Source organism: Salvelinus namaycush, chromosome 3 (assembly GCF_016432855.1).
Source record: "Salvelinus namaycush isolate Seneca chromosome 3, SaNama_1.0, whole genome shotgun sequence".
NCBI lineage: Eukaryota > Metazoa > Chordata > Actinopteri > Salmoniformes > Salmonidae > Salvelinus > Salvelinus namaycush.
This window is the reverse complement of record NC_052309.1, coordinates 54,889,409-54,911,530: the sequence shown is the minus strand read 5'-3', so window position 1 is coordinate 54,911,530 and position 22,122 is coordinate 54,889,409. Positions and strand designations below refer to the sequence as shown.

Here is a 22,122-nt window from a genome sequence, read left to right as displayed (position 1 = left end):
CCGAAGCAATGTTTGGGCTATCCAAGAGGAAACACCAGCGAAAAAGAGGCAGGAGAGGGGAGCCCTGGCGATATTAAGGCGAAAGGAAAAACGGCCACCTCTTCCCTCCATTCTATTGGCCAATGTACTGTCTCTTGATAATAATAAGAATGACCTCCGATCGCGGATTTGCGATCACCAGGACACTCTTAACTGCAATATTCTCAGCTTTTCTGAAACATGGCTTTTGGACAAGATAACCCCCATGGCTATCCAACTCGATGGATTCTTCATTCACCGAGTAGACAGGACATTGGATTTAGGGAAATAGAGAGGGGGAAGGGTTGCCTCTTCATCAACAGAAAATTGTATGCTGACTCAAGCGCAGTGGAAGTCTCGACCCATTGTTCACCGGTCTTGGAGTACCTGATGGTCAAATGTCGACCCTTCTATCTCCCGAGAGAGTTTTCAGCTGTTATCATGATTGCTGCATATTTTCCACCTATTTTCCAGAAAAATAATAAGCTGGCACTTAACGAACAGTTTGAGGCTATAAACAAGCAGGAAGCCATGCACCAAGAGGCAGCTTTCCTTGTTGCCGGTGAGTTTAATTTTGTGTCATTTAGACACGTAATGCCCAACTTCTATCAACACGTCTCCTCCGTCACTAGGGCCGATAAAGTCCTGCTACTCTACCCACAAGCAAGCATACAAGGCCCTCCCGCGTCCTCAACCTTTCTTCAAATCAGAACATTTTATTTGTACAAATTTAAATGCACTGACAGTGCTGAAGCAGCATCAGAGTGACACATAGCCTTCTTTATTCCAACACTGCCCTTACCCACCTAGATAAGAGGAATACTTATGTGAGAATGCTGTTAATTGACTACAGCTCAGCGTTCAACACCATTGTCCCCTCTAAACTTGTCACCAAGCTTGGGACCCTGGGACTGAACACCGCCCTCTGCAACTGGATCCTGGACTTCCTGACGGATCAACCCCAGGTGGTGAGGGTAGGCAACGTCACCTCTGCCATGCTGACCCTTAACAAGGGGGCCCCACAGAGGTGTGTGCTTAGTCCCCTCCTGTACTCCCTGTTCACCCACCACTGCGTGGCCACATACAACTCCAACACCATCATCAAGTTTGCTGACGACAAGACGGTGGTATACAGGGAGGAGGACAGTGATGTGGCAGTGTGGTGCCAGGACAATAATCTCTCCCTCAACGTCAGTAAGACCAAGGAGCTGATCGTGAAGTCCACATCGAAAGTGGGGCTGCAGTGAAGCAGGTCGAGAACTTCATGTTCCTCTGTGTCAAAATCACTAAGGACTTAAAATGGTCCTCACAAATGCAAACAGTCGTGAAGAAGACGTGATAGCAACTCTTTACCCTCAGGATGTTGAAAAGATTTGGCATGGGCCCTCAAATCCTCAAAAGTTATACACCTGCACCATTGACAGCATCTTGACTGGCTGGATCATTGCTTGGCATGGCAACTGCACCGCCCTCGATTGTATGGCGCTACAGAGGGTGATGCGGACAGCCCAGTACATCACCAGGGCCAAGCTCCCTGCTATCCAGAACCTCTATACCTGTAGGTGTGAAAGTAAGGCCCGGAAAATTGTTAAAGACTCCAGTCATCTGTGTCCACACGGTACCGGAGCAAGTCTGACACCAACAGGCTCCTTAACAGCTTCTATCCCCAAGCCAAAATATTGGCTATATGGATTGTCTTCATTGACCCTTCTATTTTATAAAAATATGCTCACACACACACACACACACACACACACACACACACACACACACACACACACACACACACACACACACACACACACACACACACACACACACACACACACACACACACACACATTCACAGACACACACACACACCACTTAATTTGCTCACACACACATAACACGCACACGCATTCATACTGACTCTACACAAATGCACATACACTCACATACAATCATCATATACGCTGCTGCTACTCTGTTTATCGTATATCAACTTACATACGGTATCTAATCCTACCACTCCAGTCGAATCCCTGCACATTGTTAATAAGGTATTGGCATTGACCCTGCAACTGACCCTCTATATAGCTGACTTACTTTCTCATGTTCTTATTTCTATTTCTCATGTGATTTTGTTCTACATACGTGTTTTATTTGTTTTGTATAGTACTACTGATATTGATTACTGCATTGCGGGGAAAGAGCAAGCAAGAAAGGCATTTCACTGTACTTGTGCACGTGACAATACAAACTTGAATTGACACAGAGTCCTAGCTATAGTGTTGAGGTTCAAGCTTTTAGGCAATAGGTGCCGAAGCAAGGGTCTATCTGTATGTAGGACCGGACTCACTCTTTGCCACCACCCACCAGTCACTCTCTGAGAGCTAAGCTGCTATAGGGAGGAACAGGCCTTACTTGGATTACCAGGCGACCCACCCAGCAGCCATTTGGTGCTCTCTATTACCAGAGCCAAGAGCATCACTCATCCAAACAGCTGCTCACTGTGGCCAGGCTGTGGCCAGGCTGGTTGACTGACATGGTCAAGCTGCATGGGCAGCGCTCTGAACACAGGCTATTGGTGGATGAGTTCAGTAGCCTACAGGCCTGCACTCTGCTGCTTAACATAGAGGCTAATAAATGACTGCAATATTATATTCTATATGATAGCACTTACTTTGCAAAGTGACTCAAATATGAAAGGTAGCCTAGGCCCTACACGTTCCACCATAAAGGCCCTATTGAAGGCTATACTAGACCTTCTGTGGCAGAATTTGTATAAGAATAACCCTCTCTCTTTACAGGCAGAAACACATTCATTGATTATATGCATACCATTGTTCAATTATAGTGTGTTTGATGGTTTAGAATGAAAGATGCAGCCTAAACCACTACATTTCCCACAGCACCCTGCGCAGAGTAAATAGCGTCTGATTCTAACGGTAAAATCCTATTTGTTACCGGTATCAGGCACTGACTGTTCTCCCAATAAGGATTGTTACATCACTTCGCATAGACACGCCTTTTCAGGTGGTGACGCAATCCAGGGAAAGTGGTAAGGAGGGGGAGGGGGTGTCCCGTCTGCACGCGCAGACAGCAGGGAGCAGCTGCAGCAAGAGGACCTCTGGTAACATTCACTGCATTGCTGAGAGTGACATATTACCATTTCAACTTTAACAATTCTAGAATAACATTGTATTAACGACAGCTAAAATGGTTGATCGCGAGCAACTGGTGCAGAAAGCCAGGCTGGCCGAACAGGCTGAAAGATATGATGATATGGCAGCAGCCATGAAATCGGTAAGTTCTGCTTTGGAATCCTATTTCTGAGTATCATAAGGAATCATAAATAACCTCCACTTTCTAATACTTACACTTTCATTTTTTTCTGTTTTGTTTGATATATACATGTAGTTAGGCCTACATAAAGAATAACTGTGGTGTGTCCTATGGCAATTATCGTTCCCTGATTATTGTAGTGTTCCATATTTGGTGTATTAAACATGCCATGAAAGACCATTATTATGTCAAAACCTTCAACTGGAATAAGACAGGGGAAAGCCAATATATCATGCCAGTGACATTTTCTGGAACTTTACTGGCAAGGCCCATGTAGGCTTTCACCATACCTTTCGACATCTGTTTTTTATTTTTTATCCAGCGATTGTTTGCTCACCGTTCGTTATCTTTATCATATTATTCATATCTTTATGAAAGGTATGTTTATTGAAACATTGAGCTATGGTCAATTATTACCTCATAGCCTAGCAGAAATGGGTTGTCAATGTGAAATACGGCTGTCAGATGATGAAAACAGCGAACGAATGCGGACTGTGTGATCTTAGGGCGGTGCCTTTTGCTAGGTTGCTTTTTAATCAGCTAGACAGCATGGCAATAATGATAGGGGGCAATAACCGACAAAGCACCTTGCTCTGGAGATGAAACCTGTTTGTTTAATTGTTGATCTAACTGAATTAAATTGAAAGGACAGATCAAATTGGCAGGGAGGGGCAGTGGAATCTTCTCGTAAAATGATGAACATTTGGGTAGACACCAGAGGGAAAGCAATTTACTGGTAGCCGACTCTAGGTTTACTGTAGGCTACTGCAATGAGAGTGACAGCAGGGTTGGAGATAAGAATGTCTCATTCCCTGATTGTGATGATGTTCCCTAAACATGACAATCTCCCGCGAAGATGCATTATTAGTCTCATCTAACATTGTGAGGAAATCAATTTACGCACACACACAATGTCATAAATTCTACCCACCTGTGTAGAATAGGCCTAACGCAAACGTTAGTGTCGTAGCCGATATCGATTTGGGCAATACACAATATCCCCATAAAATATGATCCTGGGAACGTGAAACGTGGGTGGCAGCAGAAATCCTTCCAGAACGTTCTGTGGTTGTCATATTGCAGTGGATTCAATGTGCAGACTAGAACGTGTTCGAATGGTCAGGGTTCTGAATTCAATCTCAAAGACACATTATAGCATCCAATGCTTTATACGTGCGTCCTCCTCGACCCCCTCAAAAGGAAGGCATAGCAGTTTCTTGCACTAGGCGTGTCGCAGTGTGCCAAGGTGCAGTACCCGTATTGCACCATTTCAGAATCAGACTCAGCCCATTTATCTGTAGCCCACAATTCAGAAATGCAGGAATTATGTCATTGATGATATCGCCTACTCACTGTATATACAATAGCTGAGGAAGTATATGATATGGAGGCTTACTCCAATGATATGATCTGGCCAGGCCAGTATGGTGTTCCTGGGATCTATCCACTGAGGTTGCCTGTCTAGCCTATCTCTCATCCTCATTCTGACCCCCAAAAAACATAAATGCCAATTACTGTAGCCTACCATCTACCCAATAGCATATTCAGTCTCTACAAACTCAGAATAGGCATCAAAGCAAACTGTATTACATCAATAGAATAGAAGGAAGAGAGTATAGTAGGCGATCCACGTTAAGTAGAACATCCTAAATAAATTGTCTATGTCCACCTCTGAGAAAATGCTCTGTCACAGACTACTATATAGAAGGCATGGTATAATTACCTTGAATAGTGCACTATAATGTTGAATGGTGGGTTGTTGAGGGGTTACTTTAGTACACCGTAATAACACAGACACAGATTTAATTACAGAAGCTGGCAGTAGTATTAGTCATGAATCATACTCTTCAGGAAAGCAGGCTGCTTCAGGGCCAGGTGGTGATAATGTCAGAGGGGAGAAGGGCTTTGGCTCCTCCCTCTAAATGATGCTGAGTCAGAGACGGAGGAAGTCCACCCCCATCCTTATCCCCGGCCCCAGCCCCAGCCCGGCCTGACTCCCCTGCAGATGCAGCCCCATCCCTATATCCAGCCCCATGCAGCCCGAGCCATTCGCCAACACCAGCTCCAGCCCTGGCTGTGCTGCAGCAGTGGGTATCAGGGTGTGTCTGACTGATTTTTTATTTCGCTGCCACTCCACTGGGCATCAGTGGCAAGGGATTCCCGGGCTATCAGTTACATTTTTGGGGGAAATGACGAGTGGTTGTCAGTAGTGGTATGCGGGCATTCTACTTCGTTGTCACTACCCACATACAGAGGATCCCTCCTCTAAAGTCAGCCAGTTAGTCGGCCATTAACGTGTCAAAAGAGCATGTGATGCATGTATGCTTGGATGGCATTCAATAATGACATTTTCCTTCACCCTGGTGACATTTTTACAATACTGGTATTGATATTTTAGAGCAATTATTCTGGTTGTGGTACTAGAGCGAGGACCCCAGGAAGAGTAGCAAATGGGGATCCTAATAAACTAGGCTAGAGCAGTAGATATGTAGAGGTGCCTGCCCCGTGTGAATTTGCCAAATTTAAGCACTGAGTGTTGTATGTAACGTTGTTATAAGCAGGATTTTTAACAGCTACTCAATTCAAAGCAGCAAAGCATATGTGGTTGGGCTGATGATGTAACATGTTTTTGATTCATCAGTCGGGTGAATGAACCCTTGCACTGTAACTCAGAATCTGAGTCAGAAATGGTTCACATGCTGGGCTTCTATCTGAGGTGAGGCAGTTCATTCATCCTTTGGGGGAGAGAGAATGGGGAGAAGTGGGGGGAGGAGGGTTGCATCCAGTGTCACCCTGTGATGTTTCCTTTAGCGTCTGTCCTACTTTACCATCTTAGAAAGTAAAGACCATCACGCTGCTGAATAGGCAGCTTTTATTTATTTACAATGATGGCCTACCCCGGCCAAACCTGTCAAACAGGGTTTCATATTTTACCCAAATTACGGCGTGTCGTATAAAGGCACTGGGACGAAGACCAAACAAACACGTAACAAAAACACAGGGCTGAAACCCAAACAAAAGAGCGAGGACTACCTCAAATAAACAACGCTAGCGCGCAATGATTATCACACAGGACGAGACCCGTAATGATCTGCGCAATCCACAAGGGCACGAAAGCCCAAAACACATAGCACAGGTACTCACACGCACCAACGGACATGGGAACAATAATCGACAACACCATGGTGAACAAAGTGATACAGCCTGGAATCAAACCAGGGTCTGTAGCGACGCCTCTAGAACCTGAGATGCAGTGCCTTAGACCACTGTGCCACTCGGGAGCTACCTGATCCCCCTATCCTTTTCCTTCCCCCCGAACCGTCGTCAGAGCTTTTGTGATCATCTCCTTTCACTGGCACCTTATGAATTATTTTATACCGCTTGATCTCAAATGAAAGGTAACATTCTCCAGATTTTGAATGACAGTAGGCTATTACTCAAATGTGTCAAATTGTAAATCCTGCCTTGATGCTGTATATCTTGAATACTGTACCCTCCTCACTCTCTGTATTGTGGCAGAGAAGGTTATCACCCTCACTACCAACATGGACCTGGCTTTAAAAAACATACTAATGCAGTTACTTACTCGTGTTTTTTCCTTGCCTTTTACGCATTGTGTTTTTATTAGCCGGCCGCAGCAGCAATGACAGAGAGAGAGAAAAACATCTATGAAAAACTGCAGTCATGTATGGTTATATAACAACAAAGAGCTACTTGAAGCAACCCCCTTCCCTGAAACACCCACACACACACACACACACCCACACCCACACTAACACACACACACACACACACACACACACACACACACACACACACACACACACACACACACACACACACACACACGCACACGCACACGCACACGCACACACACACTCCCTCACATCCCCCTTTCCCAGCAGCACGCCCTCTCTCTTCCACTCTTCCTCTCTCCCTTTCTCTCTCCCTCTCTCTGCCTTAACCAGCCATCCACGCTCGCACCACTCTCACATCTAGTGACGTCAGGTAGCGCTAGCACACGTCGTCTCTGTGCTCTGCAGCCTGATAGAGGGAGAGGGTAGGCAGGAGAGATGTCACTTTAAGTTAGAGAGAGAGGGAAAGCAAGGGAGGAAGTGCAAGGGAATGAGGAGAAAGTGATGACAGTAAGGATGAGAGAGAGATGGGGAGAGAAACAGAGGTGGGGGGTGTAAGCGATGAAGAGATCAGGAGCTAGGGACATGTAGACTGAGCCCACTCTTGTGTTAGCCGGGTCATTCCTACAATCTGGTGCCTTTTCTGTCCCCAGGAAATATCACCTCGTATCACCTTCTATTTAGAGTCAAATTTGGCTTCCACAGGGCTTTAAAGATAAAGTTATGTGTCCTTTACCATAAAAACACAAAGAAATGGATCTCAAAGGGGATTTTATGCACTTTGTTTTTAGTGGATGTAGGCATTTTCGCATTGTCCCCGGGTGCTATTCACCAACTTCTATAAGAGATATAAGCCATTAGAAAGTAAAGTATTCAAAATCTTTCTTCATTATTTTATAACCCTACTTAAAATGTTCATGATTATTGTATTTGTTATTCTTGTATTTAAGGTCCCTGATTTCCCTTTCCACCCTGTTAGTTTGTTGTAATTCCCCTTTAAAAAAAACAGCCCATTCCCACAATGACATAACGTTCAGGAAGTGTCATAATTCTTTGACTGTGAAAACATCGGTGCAAAGCTAAATAAATATACACACTGTTTTATATATTTTTCCATATTTCATGAGTTATTCTGTTTGTGTCACTCATAAATGTCCACCCTGTTAGGCTAAATTAATATTAATAAAAAATATACACTACCGTTCAAAAGTTTGGGGTCACTTATAAATTCCCTTGTTTTTGAAAGAAAAACACATTTTTTGTCCATTAAAATAACATCAAATTGATCAGAAATACAGTGTAGACATTGTTAATGTTGTAAATGATTAATGTAACTGGAAACAGCATATTTTTTATGCAATATCTACATAAGTGTACAGAGGCCCATTATCAGCAAACATCACTCCTAGAGACCGCAGGAGCGGTCGAGATACTCTTAATGATCGGCTATTAAAAGCTAACTGACATTTACTCCTGAGGTGCTGCACCCTTGACAACTACTGTGATTATTATTATTTGACTATGCTGGTCATTTATGAATATTTGAACATCTTGGCCATGTTCTGTTAAAATCTCCACCCTACACAGCCAGAAGAGGACTGGCCACCCCTCATAGCCTGGTTCCTCTCTAGGTTTCTTCCTAGGTTTTGGCCTTTCTAGGGAGTTTTTCCTAGCCACCATGCTTCTACACCTGCATTGCTTGCTGTTTGGAGTTTTAGGCTGGGTTTCTGTACAGCACTTTGAGATATCAGCTGATGTACGAAGGGCTATATACATACATTTGATTTGATTTGATCCTGTGCTCCAATGGCACGTTGTGTCAGCTAATCCAAGTTTAGTATTTTAAAAGGCTGATTGATCATTAGAAAACCCTTTTGCACTTATGTTAGATGTCACGTTCGTTGAATAAATAAGTGGACCAAGGCGCAGCGTGAGTAGAGTTCCACATATTTATTACAGTGAAACTTCAAAACAAAGAATTAACGAACGTGCCATTCGTAGCGCACATAGGCACTAAACAAAACAATATCCCACAATGCAGGTGGGAAAAGGGAAACACTAAGTATGATTGTCACACCCTGACCTTAGTTTTCTATGTTTTATGTATTATTTTGGTCAGTTAAGGGTGTGACGAGGGTGGGTATGCTTGTTTTTCCTGTCTAGGGTTGTTGTATGTCTAGGGGTGTTTGTTTGTCTAGGCATATTGTAGGTCTATGGTGGCCTGATTTGGTTCCCAATCAGAGACAGCTGTTTATCGTTGTCTCTGATTGGGGATCCTATTTAGGTTGCCATTTTACATTTAGGTTTTGTGGGTTATTGTCTATGTGTAGTTGCATGTCAGCACTCAGTGTTTATAGCTTCACGGTCGTTTTGTATCTTTGTTAGTTTGTTTTGTGTTTATTCTTCATTAAAAGAAGAATGTATTCCAATCACGCTGCGCCTTGGTCTCCTCACTACGACGAACGTGACTGAATAACCCACCATAACAGGACCAAGCAGCGTGAAAAAGAGGAGCAGACGTTATGGACTTGGGAAGAGATTTTGGACGGAAAAGGATCCTGGACATGGGAGGAAATATTGGATGGAGCAGGACCCTGGACACAGCCGGGGGAGTATCGCCGTCCTAAGGAGGAGTTAGAGGCAGCGAAAGCGGAACGGCAATACTACGAGGAAAAATACCGGAGAATAGAGGAACGGCAACGATATGAAGGTACACGGCTAGCACGGAAGCCCGAGAGGCAGCCCCAAGATTATTTTGGGGGGGGGCACACGAGGAGATTGGCTGAGTCAGGTAGGAGACCTGAGCCAACTCCTCATGCTTACCGTGGGGAGCGTGTAACTGGTCAGGCACCGTGTTATGCAGAGATGCGCATGGTGTCTCCAGTTCGCATTCTTAGCCCCGATGCGCTCTATTCCAGCTCCTCGCATTTGCCGGGCTAGAATGGGCATCCAGCCAGGACATATTGAGCCAGCTCTATGTTCTGGATCTCCAATGCGTCTCCACGGTTCAGTGTATCCTGTTCCCCCTCCCCGCACTCGCCCTGAGGTGCGTGTCCCCAGCCCGGTACCACCAGTTCCGGCACCACGCACCAGGCCTCCAGTGCGCCTCCAGAGTCCAGTACGTCCTGTTTCTCCTCCCCGCACTCGCCCTGAGGTGCGTGTCCTCAGCCCGGTACCACCAGTTCCGGCACCACGCACCAGGCCTCCAGTGCGCCTCCAGGGTCCAGTACGCCCTGTTCCTCCTCCCCGCACTCGCCCTGAGGTGCGTGTCCCCAGCCTGGTACCACCAGTTCCGGCACCACGCACCAGGCCTCCAGTGCGCCTCCAGGGTCCAGTACGCCCTGTTCCTGCTCCTCGCACTCGCCCCGAGGTGCGTGTCCCCAGCCCGTACCACCAGTTCCGGCACCACGCACCAGACCTACAGTGCGCCTCGGCAGTCCAGAGCGTCCGGCGACAGTACCCAGTCCAGAGCGTCCGGCGACAGTACCCAGTCCAGAGCGTCCGGCGACAGTACCCAGTCCAGAGCGTCCGGCGACAGTACCTAGTCCAGAGCGTCCGGCGACAGTATCCAGTCCAGAGCGTCCGGCTACAGTACCCAGTCCAGAGCGTCCGGCTACAGTACCCAGTCCAGAGCGTCCGGCGACAGTACCCAGTCCAGAGCGTCCGGCGACAGTACCCAGTCCAGAGCGTCCGGCGACAGTACCCAGTCCACAGCTTCCGGCGACAGTTCACAGACCGGAACCTCCAATGACGGGCCACCGTCCGGAACCTCCAACGACGGGCCACCGTCCGGAACCTCCAACGACGGGCCACCGTCCGGAACCTCCAATGACGGGCCACAGTCCGGAGCCTCCAGCGGCGATCCCCAGTCCGGAGCCTCCAGCGGCGATCCCCAGTCCGGAGCCTCCAGCGACGATTCCCAGTCCGGAGCCTCCAGCGACGATCCCCAGTCCGGAGCCTCCAGCGACGATCCCCAGTCCGGAGCCTCCAGCGACGATCTCCAGTCTGGGGTCTCCAGCGACAGTCCCCAGTCCAGAACATCCGGCGATGATCCACGCAGCGAGGGTCCCCAGCCCGGGGCCTACGGCGAGGATCCGCAGTCCAGAGCCTCCGGCAATGATCCACGGGTCAGTGCTACAAGAGCGGACTCAGTGTAAAGGAGGAGGGCGGCGTCCTGACCCAGAGCCGCCACCGAGGGTAGATGTCCACCCGGACCCTCCCCTATACGTTCAGGTTTGCGGTCGGGAGTCCGCACCTTTGGGGGGGGGGGGGGGGGGGTGCTGTCACACCCTGACCTTAGTTTTCTATGTTTTATGTATTATTTTGGTCAGTTCAGGGTGTGACGAGGGTGGGTATGCTTGTTTGTCCTGTCTAGGGTTTTTGTATGTCTAGGGGTGTTTGTTTGTCTAGGCATATTGTAGGTCTATGGTGGCCTGATTTGGTTCCCAATCAGAGACAGCTGTTTATCATTGTCTCTGATTGGGGATCCTATTTAGGTTGCCATTTTACATTTAGGTTTTGTGGGTTATTGTCTATGTGTAGTTGCATGTCAGCACTCAGTGTTTATAGCTTCACGTTCGTTTTGTATCTTTGTTCCAATCTCTTCACTACGACGAACGTGACAATGATCCCCAATTGGAGGCAACGAATATCAGCTGCCTCCAATTGGGAACCATACACATACACCAACATAGAAATATACTATCTAGAAACCCCCCTAGTCACGCTCTGACCTATTACACCATAGAGAACCCTGAGGGCTCTCTATGGGCAGGGCGTGACATTAGAACAGCTGAAAACTGTTGTCCTCATTAATGAAGCAATAAAACTGTCCTTCTTTAGACTAGTTGAGTATCTGGAGCATAAGCATTTGTGGGTTCGATTACAGGCTCAAAATGGCCAGAAACAAATTGAGGACTTGTGAGGTGTCTGTTTCTCAAACTAGACACTCTAATGTACTTGTCCTCTTGCTCTGTGGTGCACCGGGGCCTCCCAATCCTCTTTCTAGTTTTCTAATTTCTCCCATGGAATAGCCTTCAAGTCTCAGAACAAGAATAGACTGACTAATTTCAGAAGAAAGTTATTTGTTTCTGGCCATTTTGAGACTATAATCGAACCCATAAATGCTGATGCTCCAGATACTCAACTAGTCTAAAGAAGACCAGTTGTATTGCTTCTTTAATCAGAACAACAGTTTTCAGCTGTTCCCTTGCAAAAGGGTTTTCTCATGATCAATTAGCCTTTTAAAATGCTAAACTTGGATTAGCTAACACAATGTGCCATTGGAACACAGGAGTGATGGTTGCTGATAATGGGCCTCTGTACGCTTATGTAGATATTCCATAAAAAATCTGCCAATCTGCCAGCAATGGACATCAATCACCCACAGAGCTATAGACAATTTAGGCTTCACATTTCCACCCTATTAGGATTACGCACCTAACAGGGTGGAAATGTTGTTAGAAAAGATATTAACTGACTAATATATTTATATTTGATGTGTATATACAGAGATGTCGGAAGTTTACATACACTTAGGTTGGAGTCATTAAAACTCGTTTTTCAACCACTCCACAAATTTATTGTTAACAAACTATAGTTTTGGCAAGTCGGTTAGGACATCTACTTTGTGCATGACACAAGTCATTTTTCCAACAATTGTTTACAGACAGATTATTTCACTTATAATTTACTGTATCACAAATCCAGTGGGTCAGAAGTTTACATACACTAAGTTGACTGTGCCGAAAAAAAGGTTAGACAATAACAGAAAAAGATGTCATGGCTTTAGAAGCTTCTGATAGGCTAATTGACATAATTTGAGTCAATTGGAGGTGTACCTGTGGATGTATTTCAAGGCCTACCTTCAAACTCAGTGCCTCTTTGCTTGACATCATGGGACAATCAAAAGAAATCAGCCAAGACCTCAGAAAAAAATTGTAGACCTCCACAAGTCTGGTTCATCCTTGGGAGCAATTTCCAAACGTCTGAAGGTACCACGTTTATCTGTACAAACAATAGTACGCAAGTATAAACACCATGGGACCACGCAGCCGTCATACCTCTCAGGAAGGAGACGCGCTCTGTCTCCTAGAGATGAACGTACTTTGGTGTGAAAAGTGCAAATCAATCCCAGAACAACAGCAAAGGACCTTGTGAAGATGCTGGAGGAAAACGGTACAAAAGTATCTATATCCACAGTAAAACGAGTCCTATATTGACATAACCTGAAAGGCCGCTCAGCAAGGAAGAAGCCACTGCTCCAAAACCGCCATAAAAAAGCCAGACTACGGTTTGCAACTGCACAAGACCGTATTTTTTGGAGAAATGTCCTCTGGTCCGATGAAACAAAAATAGAACTGTTTGGCCATAATGACCATCGTTATGTTTGGAGGAAAAAGGGGGAGGCTTGCAAGCCGAAGAACACCATCCCAACCGTGAAGCACGGGGGTGGCAGCATCATGTTGTGGGGGTGTTTTGCTGCAGGAGGGACTGGTGCACTTCACAAAATAGATGGCATTATGAGGCAGGAAAATTATTTGGATATATTGAAGCAACATCTCAAGACATCAGTCAGGAAGTTAAAGCTTGGTCACAAATGGGTCTTCCAACTGGACAATGACCCCAAGCATACTTCCAAAGTTGTGGCAAAATGGCTTAAGGACAACAAAGTCAAGGTATTGGAGTGGCCATCACAAAGCCCTGACCTCAACCCTACAGAACATTTTTGGCAGAATTGAAGAAGCTTGTGCGAGCAAGGAGGCCTACAAACCGTAATTGTGAAAAATGTGTTTGGCTAAGGTGTATGTAAACTTCCGACTTCAACTGTAGATACGAATTTGTTGTATATCCCTAACAGGGTGGAAATATCTCATTGTGTAAACTATCCACCTATAATTTTTAGGATTTAAGAGCCTGAGTTTGACAAATATCTTTTTTTGAAAGTCAAACATATCGGTCCAAAAGGAACCAGATTGTAGGAATGACCCAGCGCTGCATCCATGTGTGGCCTTCAAGTAGGTATGATGGGTTGCAGAGGTGGAACAAAATGAGTGTGGTGGCACTCCGCACCCTTTCCAACTTTAACCAACCTCACTTCCTCCCCTACACGCCTTCCCTTCTGTAGACATTAGACATTAGTGGGCCTGAGACATGATGCACAGTAGACAGCCATCAGAGAGAAATAATTTATATTTTGGTTTCCTGTTGCTTTTGTTATCGTTTAACACACACAGATGTTTGGGAGTTGACAGCAGCCAGTGGGGATGAGTCACGAGAGAGCCAGGGCGATTGATGAGCTTTACTGGCAGACAGAGGGCTCTATTGTGATCCCTACACCACAGCTTCCGTCAGTCCTTTCTGTTTCATCCCTAGGCTGCTGAAATAAAGGCAGCCATGTTTTTACAAAGCCAGCCCAGGGCCTGCTTAGTGTGTGTGTGTGTGTGTGTGTGTGTGTGTGTGTGTGTGTGTGTGTGTGTGTGTGTGTGTGTGTGTGTGTGTGTGTGTGTGTGTGTGTGTGTGTGTGTGTGTGTGTGTGTGTGTGTGTGTGTGTGTGTGTGTGTGTTTGAAAAGTAGTGTCAAGTGTTTGTTCTGTTGGTCATGCGCATTTATCTGTTTTCCCACCTTTTCAGTAATAGCACAACAACACCAGTCCAGAGGTCATCTATATGGTCATTGTTCAATTTATGATGCTTTATGATGCAATACGTTGCATTATATGAAGGTAACTCAAGGTCAGTAGGATAATGTGTCAATTATTGTCTTGGAAACATAGAAATTGTAGCGTGTGTCAGAGAGATGCTAGTTGTTCTACTGTTATATCATTTGAAATCAAATTTTAAGAAGAGGATCTGTTGTTTTAGCAGTGGATACAGATAGGGTGAAAAGGTAATTCCTTGTGAGATACTATGAATTAGCCCATAGGATTGTCTTTGACATAGTTATTTGTGGACTGTGTGTGTGTGTGTATTAGCAGATCCTACCCCTGACCCACTACCACACTATACCCCAATCCACTCCCTCCACTGGCCATTCTCCTTATCCTGTCCTTGGGCTGTAGAGATAGAACATCTGGTGGTCCCAAACAAAGCAGATCTCTCAGTCAGTTCCCATGGAAACTGAAGATAGCATGATGGATAGATCTTTTTTGCTTTTCAGAGTTCTGCCCCTCCCTGTTACAGTAGGTAGACACTAGCCAGTCATCTGGCCAGAGCGGAAGGCTGGGATTGGCTGGTTGTAACTAGCCACTTACCCTAGCCCTAATCATGAACTTAATAATCAGAGCAGCTTACCGATCATTGCACCTGTACACAGCCCATCTGTAAATAGCCCACCCAACTACCTCATCCCCATATTGTTATTTATTTTTGCTCTTTTGCACCCCAGTATATCTACTTGCACATCATCATCTGCACATTTATCACTCCAGTGTTTATTCTAAATTGTAATTATTTCGCCACTATGGCCTATTTGTTGCCTTACCTCCCTAATCTTACTACATTCGCACACACTGTATATAGATTTTCTTCTATTGTGTTATTAACTGTACATTTGTTTATCCCATGTGTAACTCTGTGTTGTTTTTGTCGCACTGCTTTGCTTTATCTTGGCCAGGTCGCAGTTGTAAATGACAACTTGTTCTCAACTGGCCTATCTGGTTAAATAAAGGTGAAATAAAAAATGTAAAAAAATTGTGTGTTGTTTTGACTTTGAAGAATCACTGAAGGAAGTTGATCTATGAAGGATTGTAGTGTTATGGAAGAGTTAGGGGGGAAATCAGTGTTCTCCTATATGATAACATTTCTGTGTGTTGGAGGATACACCTGTGCGTGTGAGAGGTATCAGCATATATTAAATTTTTGCAGGAATAAAAAGTTCCTTGTATAGCCAGTGCAAGGCTCCAAGCATGTGGGAACGAAAATAACAACTCCCACTTGGACAATTTAGTAAGCTTTATGTGTAGCAGAAGAAAACACTGACAGCAAAGTAATCTCTTTATTTCTTCAATTCGAGGGCTGTAATCATCATAAGCGGCTTGGAATATTAGATTGAGCTATGACTCATAGATGACTTGCTCTGATTCTGGACATGTACTGTAAGCTGTAATGTACAGAATTTGTCGGAGGAGAGAGTGGAACCCCTCTTGATTGGTTAGGGGAAGCAGAAAAAGGGACTGGGAAAGGGATATGTTCCAGACTATAGATAGATAAATAGATGGGGAGAGAGAGAGTGAGATGAATGGAAAGAGAGAAAGATTAGAGAATAAATGATAGTGAACAATCTCTTCCTACTCAATCAAATGACAGCTGACATGGAAAGATAAAAGGAGTGATTTAGGCCTAGACGTCACTGGAAAGGGAGGGCTGGGAGTGTAGTTACTATCTGCCCCTTGGATGTGCTATGCTCTCAAAACTGGAGAAAGACTTACAGAACCTCCAGGCTGAGAAAAGTTTCAAAAAGTACCCTGTTCTCGTTATACTTTTGAGGATTCTGATTAGAAATATAGTAGAGCAAAGTGTCACACTTTATTTGAATTGTCCGGATTATCCATCTGTAGATGCTCTACATATGGTCATACTATTAACAAACTTATCTGTTGAAAAGCAACTGCTCATTAAGGTTAAGTTTAAGTTTAACCGTTGTTCTAACAGCACTGGAAAATGACAATATATACCTTCAAGGCAATGCTTTTAGCTTTGGCAGTAAACTATCATTGAGTTCCCAAGCTGACATCATCAAACAGCTAGCTGTAGATTGTTTTTCTGGACCCCTCGGCCAACGGGCCAAGAGAGCAAAGCGGCTTAAAGCAAGCAAGCAATCAAGTGGGTTTAGCTCTGTGCTTTTCTGAAATTTGTGTATTTAAATATCACCAAAATCTCTCTAGTTCGGGAGGTTAAGAATATAATATTTTTTTTTTCTTCATAGACAACACATTCAGTAGGGCTATCATCAGACAAAGGGGGCTTGCTGCGAACTATACTGCCACAGCCAGGGCCCCATGCTCTGCTTTGGAGAGATGGGATTGGAGGGGAATTTAGGCCCTGAAACAGAGGCTGTGTCCATATGCACTACTTTTGACCAGAGCCCTTTGGGCCCTGGTGAAAAGTAGTGCACTATAAAATGGAATAGGGTGCCATTTGGGACATGCAACCAGAGAGTAGCTGGCTTTATATTCAGAGCAGAGGGTTAAGTATGTAAAGATGGCTGTGATGCGTGCGGCACCGCATGGTCTCCTCTCGTGGGGGTATAAAGGATTAAATCCTCTAGCCAGACAGACACAGGCCTGTGGAAACAAAACAAAACAAGCTTTCAGAGCAGGAGAAAGCCAATGAGAAGCCAGAGACAAGGGGATGATGTCAGCCTACTACAGGCAGGCGTGGTCCAACCCCAGCCTGCAGCCTCTGGATGCCATGATCAGTGGTGTAGAAGATCATGGGAGTTAGCCCATCTCTGACCTCAATCGTTGTGAATCATGAATGACGAAATGTGAATAGCTATTTAGATTATATCAATATAATAGGATATTTCAGCTAGCAAGTGAACACATGGCATGGCATTACTATATCCTTTCCTATCCATAATGTTGGCTGAAATCAGAGAACATGCCATCAATGAATGATTGCATATTGGCCTAACAAAAAATTGCGGCCAAGTTTTCAAATCTGACAATAAAAGTAATTTACAAGATTAAAATACTGTTTTAAGGTAAACTGCAACTCTGAAACATTGATGTCCCTCTTTCTCCCTCTTTGTCTCATAGGTGACAGAGTTGAACGAGGCCTTGTCCAATGAGGAGAGGAATCTGCTCTCTGTGGCCTATAAGAATGTGGTAGGGGCGCGGCGCTCATCCTGGCGTGTCATCTCCAGCATCGAGCAGAAGACCTCAGCAGACGGCAACGAGAAAAAGATCGAGATGGTGCGTGCGTACCGCGAGAAAATCGAGAAGGAGCTGGAGACCGTGTGCCAGGACGTGCTGAACCTCCTGGACAACTTCCTGATCAAGAACTGCAACGAGACGCAGCACGAGAGCAAGGTGTTTTACCTGAAGATGAAGGGCGACTACTACCGCTACCTGGCCGAGGTGGCCACGGGCGAGAAGAGGGCCGGCGTGGTGGAGTCCTCTGAGAAGTCCTACAGCGAGGCCCATGAGATCAGCAAGGAGCACATGCAGCCCACCCACCCTATCCGCCTGGGTCTGGCCCTCAACTACTCCGTGTTCTACTATGAGATCCAGAATGCACCTGAGCAGGCCTGCCACTTGGCCAAGACCGCCTTCGATGACGCCATCGCTGAGCTGGACACCCTGAACGAAGACTCCTACAAAGACTCTACCCTCATCATGCAGCTGCTACGAGACAACTTGACACTCTGGACCAGCGACCAGCAGGATGACGAGGGTGGTGAGACCAACAACTAGAGAGTCCCTAAAGAGACCCCTGTGTCCTGTTTCAGCCAATACACACAACACCCCGCTCCCTCACAAATCACAACAAAATATGAAACCAGATCTTAGAAATAAATGATTTGGCTGGTGGAACTTTGGCAACCACTTTTGCCGTTGATGATACTACCGCAGCTGCAGTTCTTAATTTTTACACAAATTTAAAAAGTTAAGAAAAAATTGAAAGAGGAGTAGGAGGGGAGATGATTTTAGTTTTTAATATAGTTAAAAAATAAATAGTTGAACCCCTTCCTTCTTGATTACCTCTGCGACATTTGCCAAACCACTTAAGAGGAAGAAGTTCTGTGTCTCAAACAGTCAGTCAGGAAGTAGAGTCTGGCTATTGGGTTAGAAATGACACCATCACACTGGCATAAAGACTGTTCTTACGGCACTAAAATGAAATGGAGCTTCTTATTTAACTGATGTGGTGAGGGAGGAGGAGCATTCAAAATCGTAAGGGGAGATAGAAGCTTGTGCAAAAAAAAAAAAACTTGAATGTCATCGCCTCGCAAAAAGAAAGAGTTGCAAATAGGTTCCAGAGAGGGAGAAATAGGTATCGTACCTCTAGCTAACCACTTCAGACTTACCAACATGGAATCTAAAAGGTGTGCATCACCCTGTAATGGTAATCGTTGTGTGAAAGCAGGTATCCTCTGTGATTATTGAACATACATAACCAATGTTTTGTTCCCATGATGTCAGGAATGTGTTTGTACTCAGTCACAAACTATATTACTGTAACTAAAGTAGTAAATACACAGCCAGTACAGCCCTCTAATGCGCTGATATGCTATACATACATAAACATTTTCAAGCATCTGGTTATTATTATTATTACTCTCCCCTTACCTAGGTTGTCAAGGGTGCCATATTAATAGAATATCAAACTATGCTAATACAAAGAAAATCACTAAAACAACAAACACAATTATCTTGCAGAGGAGATCATTTGATATTGTAAGACAACAGAATATTTTGTCCTAAATTACGGTATATTCATATTTACAACAATCTTGGATTATGAAATGGATCCATCTTGGATCCAATCTTGGATCCATGACACCGAGTTGACTGGAACCACACTCCACCACTCAGTGGACAAAATACACATTACCTGGGCTATATGGACACGCCTGGTGCCCAAAATTGATGACGTATGTCACACAGCTATGAGTGGAGACGAATGGATTCGGTACTGACAGTCAGTTCAGTCAGCCGTCCTGATGAGCCCTTCCCAGCTAGCTAGTTTATGCTGGCTAGCTGGCAACAACAGCAGCATGGCACTAGTTATAACTTGTAAAAGAAAGTGCTTTTTATTTCCACGGACAAAATAACTTGTAGTATTGATCGCCATCTGGATGTCACCGTGACATGCCAATTAGCTAACGTAACGACACGCTGGTGTGAATGACCAGTGCAACAGTGTTGTATCGAGGTACTTCCCAGTTCCCACTGTTGCTTCCCGCTGGCCAGAAGTTGTTTCACCGGGCAGCTGTAACACATTTTCGCTGGCAGTAGCTATTTGTTCCATCCCACTTCATTATATTTAGAGTAGGATAGCACCTAACACGAGAAATAACTTATTGGTAGTATAGTAACCATCTGGATGTCACCGCGATACAGTCTTCTGCTCAATGGGGAGAGTTTGCACTGCAAGCCGGCAACACAACAACATGGGGCACAGTGTGTCCTTCACCCCACTTGCTGAGCACTGCTGCCCTGCTGTAAGGAGAGGAAAGTAGCTAGATAGTTTAGCCAATATCAGGCCGGGTGACAGCTAAAGCACAGTTATTGTAATGATTTTCACCAAAAGTACATTTTTTGTTGTTGAAAAAAGAACAATTATTTCCTGTTAAAAACAGAATGATTCTGAACACTCCCAAGTCCCAGCTTCGGCAGACAAGTTAAAAATTCTGGTTGAAGTTTCTAGCCACAAGCATAAACTAGCTAGCTGGGAAAAGCTCATTAGGACGCCTGACTGAAATGACTGGACCGAATCCGTTTGTTCCCACTCAACTCTCGCTGCGTGACAGTTTTGGGCACAAGGAATGTGTGTATAGCCTCTCCCAATCTAAAAGCATATTTGAGGTTTGTGGATTTTCTTTTTGTGTTCACTTTTTTAATTGTGAAGAAATGCACTTGCCTATTAAACTGTTTCTTCAGTGTAAGATGATAACTGCTCTAATATTCTCGATAATATAATATTGTGCATGCTGGTGATGTATTTATATACAGTAGCTTGACTTTATTATTATTAACTTATAATGTGGATGTTACGTATTCATATGAACATGAAATGACTAGACTTCAATCTGATTTATTTTCTATTTATACTTTATATTGGATTGTTGACATTTTATTTGAATCTGTGTTTCCCTTACTCCATTTGCTGAAAGTACGCTATGCCAAAACAATGATTGTTAACAATAAATTGATCTGTAACGGACATTGCTATAGTGACATGCAATTCTTGTATTTGTGCTTTTGCATAACAAAAGGCCGGAGGATCCCAAACAATTATAATAAAAGCCGAGAAAAACCCCCACCTTTGACCTTACCGTCTGGAGGTTTTGTCATAGTGACATATAGTGTAGATGTAGAATGATCACACTGTAAAATTGTTCATTTATTTGAGTCGCCTTTCTGTTTGTGCTTTTAATGTCACATTATGCTGTGACATAGTCAAGATTGAACAGTGTTTGCTTTTTCATGAAACATTATTATAGTTTTTTTTATACCATTTTTACTTTCATCTGTCTTCTGCTATCTTAAATGTGAATAATGTAGCGGTTGCACAAGAGAAAATAATAACAATAATAACAACAATGATAATAACAACTTCATTCAAATATTACATAGCTCTTCTAACCACATTTCCGTGCTGCTGTTGTTGAATTCCTATCGTCATATACAGCAGTAGGTGTTTGGCCTTTTCAGATGACTTTCTGATGCTGTTTTGCTTTGTGTTCTTACAATGTTACTTCCTCTTGATGAATCTAAAGGGGCTCCTTAGATTCCCATTTTTGTCATGGCAATATAATGGATACTGTTTTAGTACAAAGAGGCAGATGTTATACTGTTATACCTGTTGTTCACTACAGGTAGGTAGGTAGGAAGGAAGGACGATATAGATGGATAGATATAATTATACATTGATTGTACACTAAATATAGTTACATGTGCATTTTATATAGTATATAATGAGATATTTATCATATATTGTGAACACCTCTGTTGCATCTGTTGTCAATGCAGTTGTACAGTTGTTCGTGGATGGCTAGGTACTGTAGGTAGGTAGGTACACGAAGGGTTCTTTGGCTGTCCCCATAGGATAAACCTTTTTGGTTCCCGGTAGAACCCCGTTGGGTTCCATGTAGAACCCTCTGTGGAAAGGGTTGAACATCTAACTCAAAAAGGGTTCTACTTGGAACTTAAAGGGTTCTTCAAAGGGTTCTCCTATGGGGATAGCCAAAGAACCCTTTTAGGTTCTAGATGGCACCTTTTTTCTAAGTGTAGGTAGGTAGGTAGGTAGATTTTAGATAGATAGATAGATATTGTAAGTAGGTACATAGTTAGGTAGCTAGATATATATTTTTATAGTTTGGTGTTAACAAATTATAACATACATTTTGGATAAGAAACAGCAAGCCACTGAGTTGCTCTGCTGGGGAAAATCTGCAGTAACTTAACTAAGATTGT

At 44.2% G+C, this 22,122-nt stretch overlaps 1 protein-coding gene across 1 annotated transcript; it reads left to right on the top strand.

Moving 5' to 3' along the window:
• The first annotated feature begins 3,106 nt into the window (after positions 1–3,106).
• Positions 3,107–20,869, top strand: LOC120032681 (14-3-3 protein gamma-1). The gene is made up of 2 exons (XM_038978881.1): positions 3,107–3,306; positions 17,740–20,869. The coding sequence occupies exons 1-2, from the start codon at positions 3,220–3,222 to the stop codon at positions 18,394–18,396; spliced, it is 744 nt and encodes a 247-aa protein (XP_038834809.1). The 5' UTR covers positions 3,107–3,219; the 3' UTR covers positions 18,397–20,869.
• The last annotated feature ends 1,253 nt before the right edge of the window (positions 20,870–22,122 follow it).

What these genes read in the sequence shown, in the direction of transcription:
- LOC120032681 (XM_038978881.1), top strand. Translation starts at nt 3,220, where the DNA reads ATGGTTGATCGCGAGCAACTGGTGCAGAAAGCCAGGCTGGCCGAACAG. An exon ending in TGGCAGCAGCCATGAAATCG is followed by an intron (nt 3,307 to 17,739) that starts GTAAGTTCTGCT and finishes TTTGTCTCATAG; the next exon opens with GTGACAGAGTTGAACGAGGC.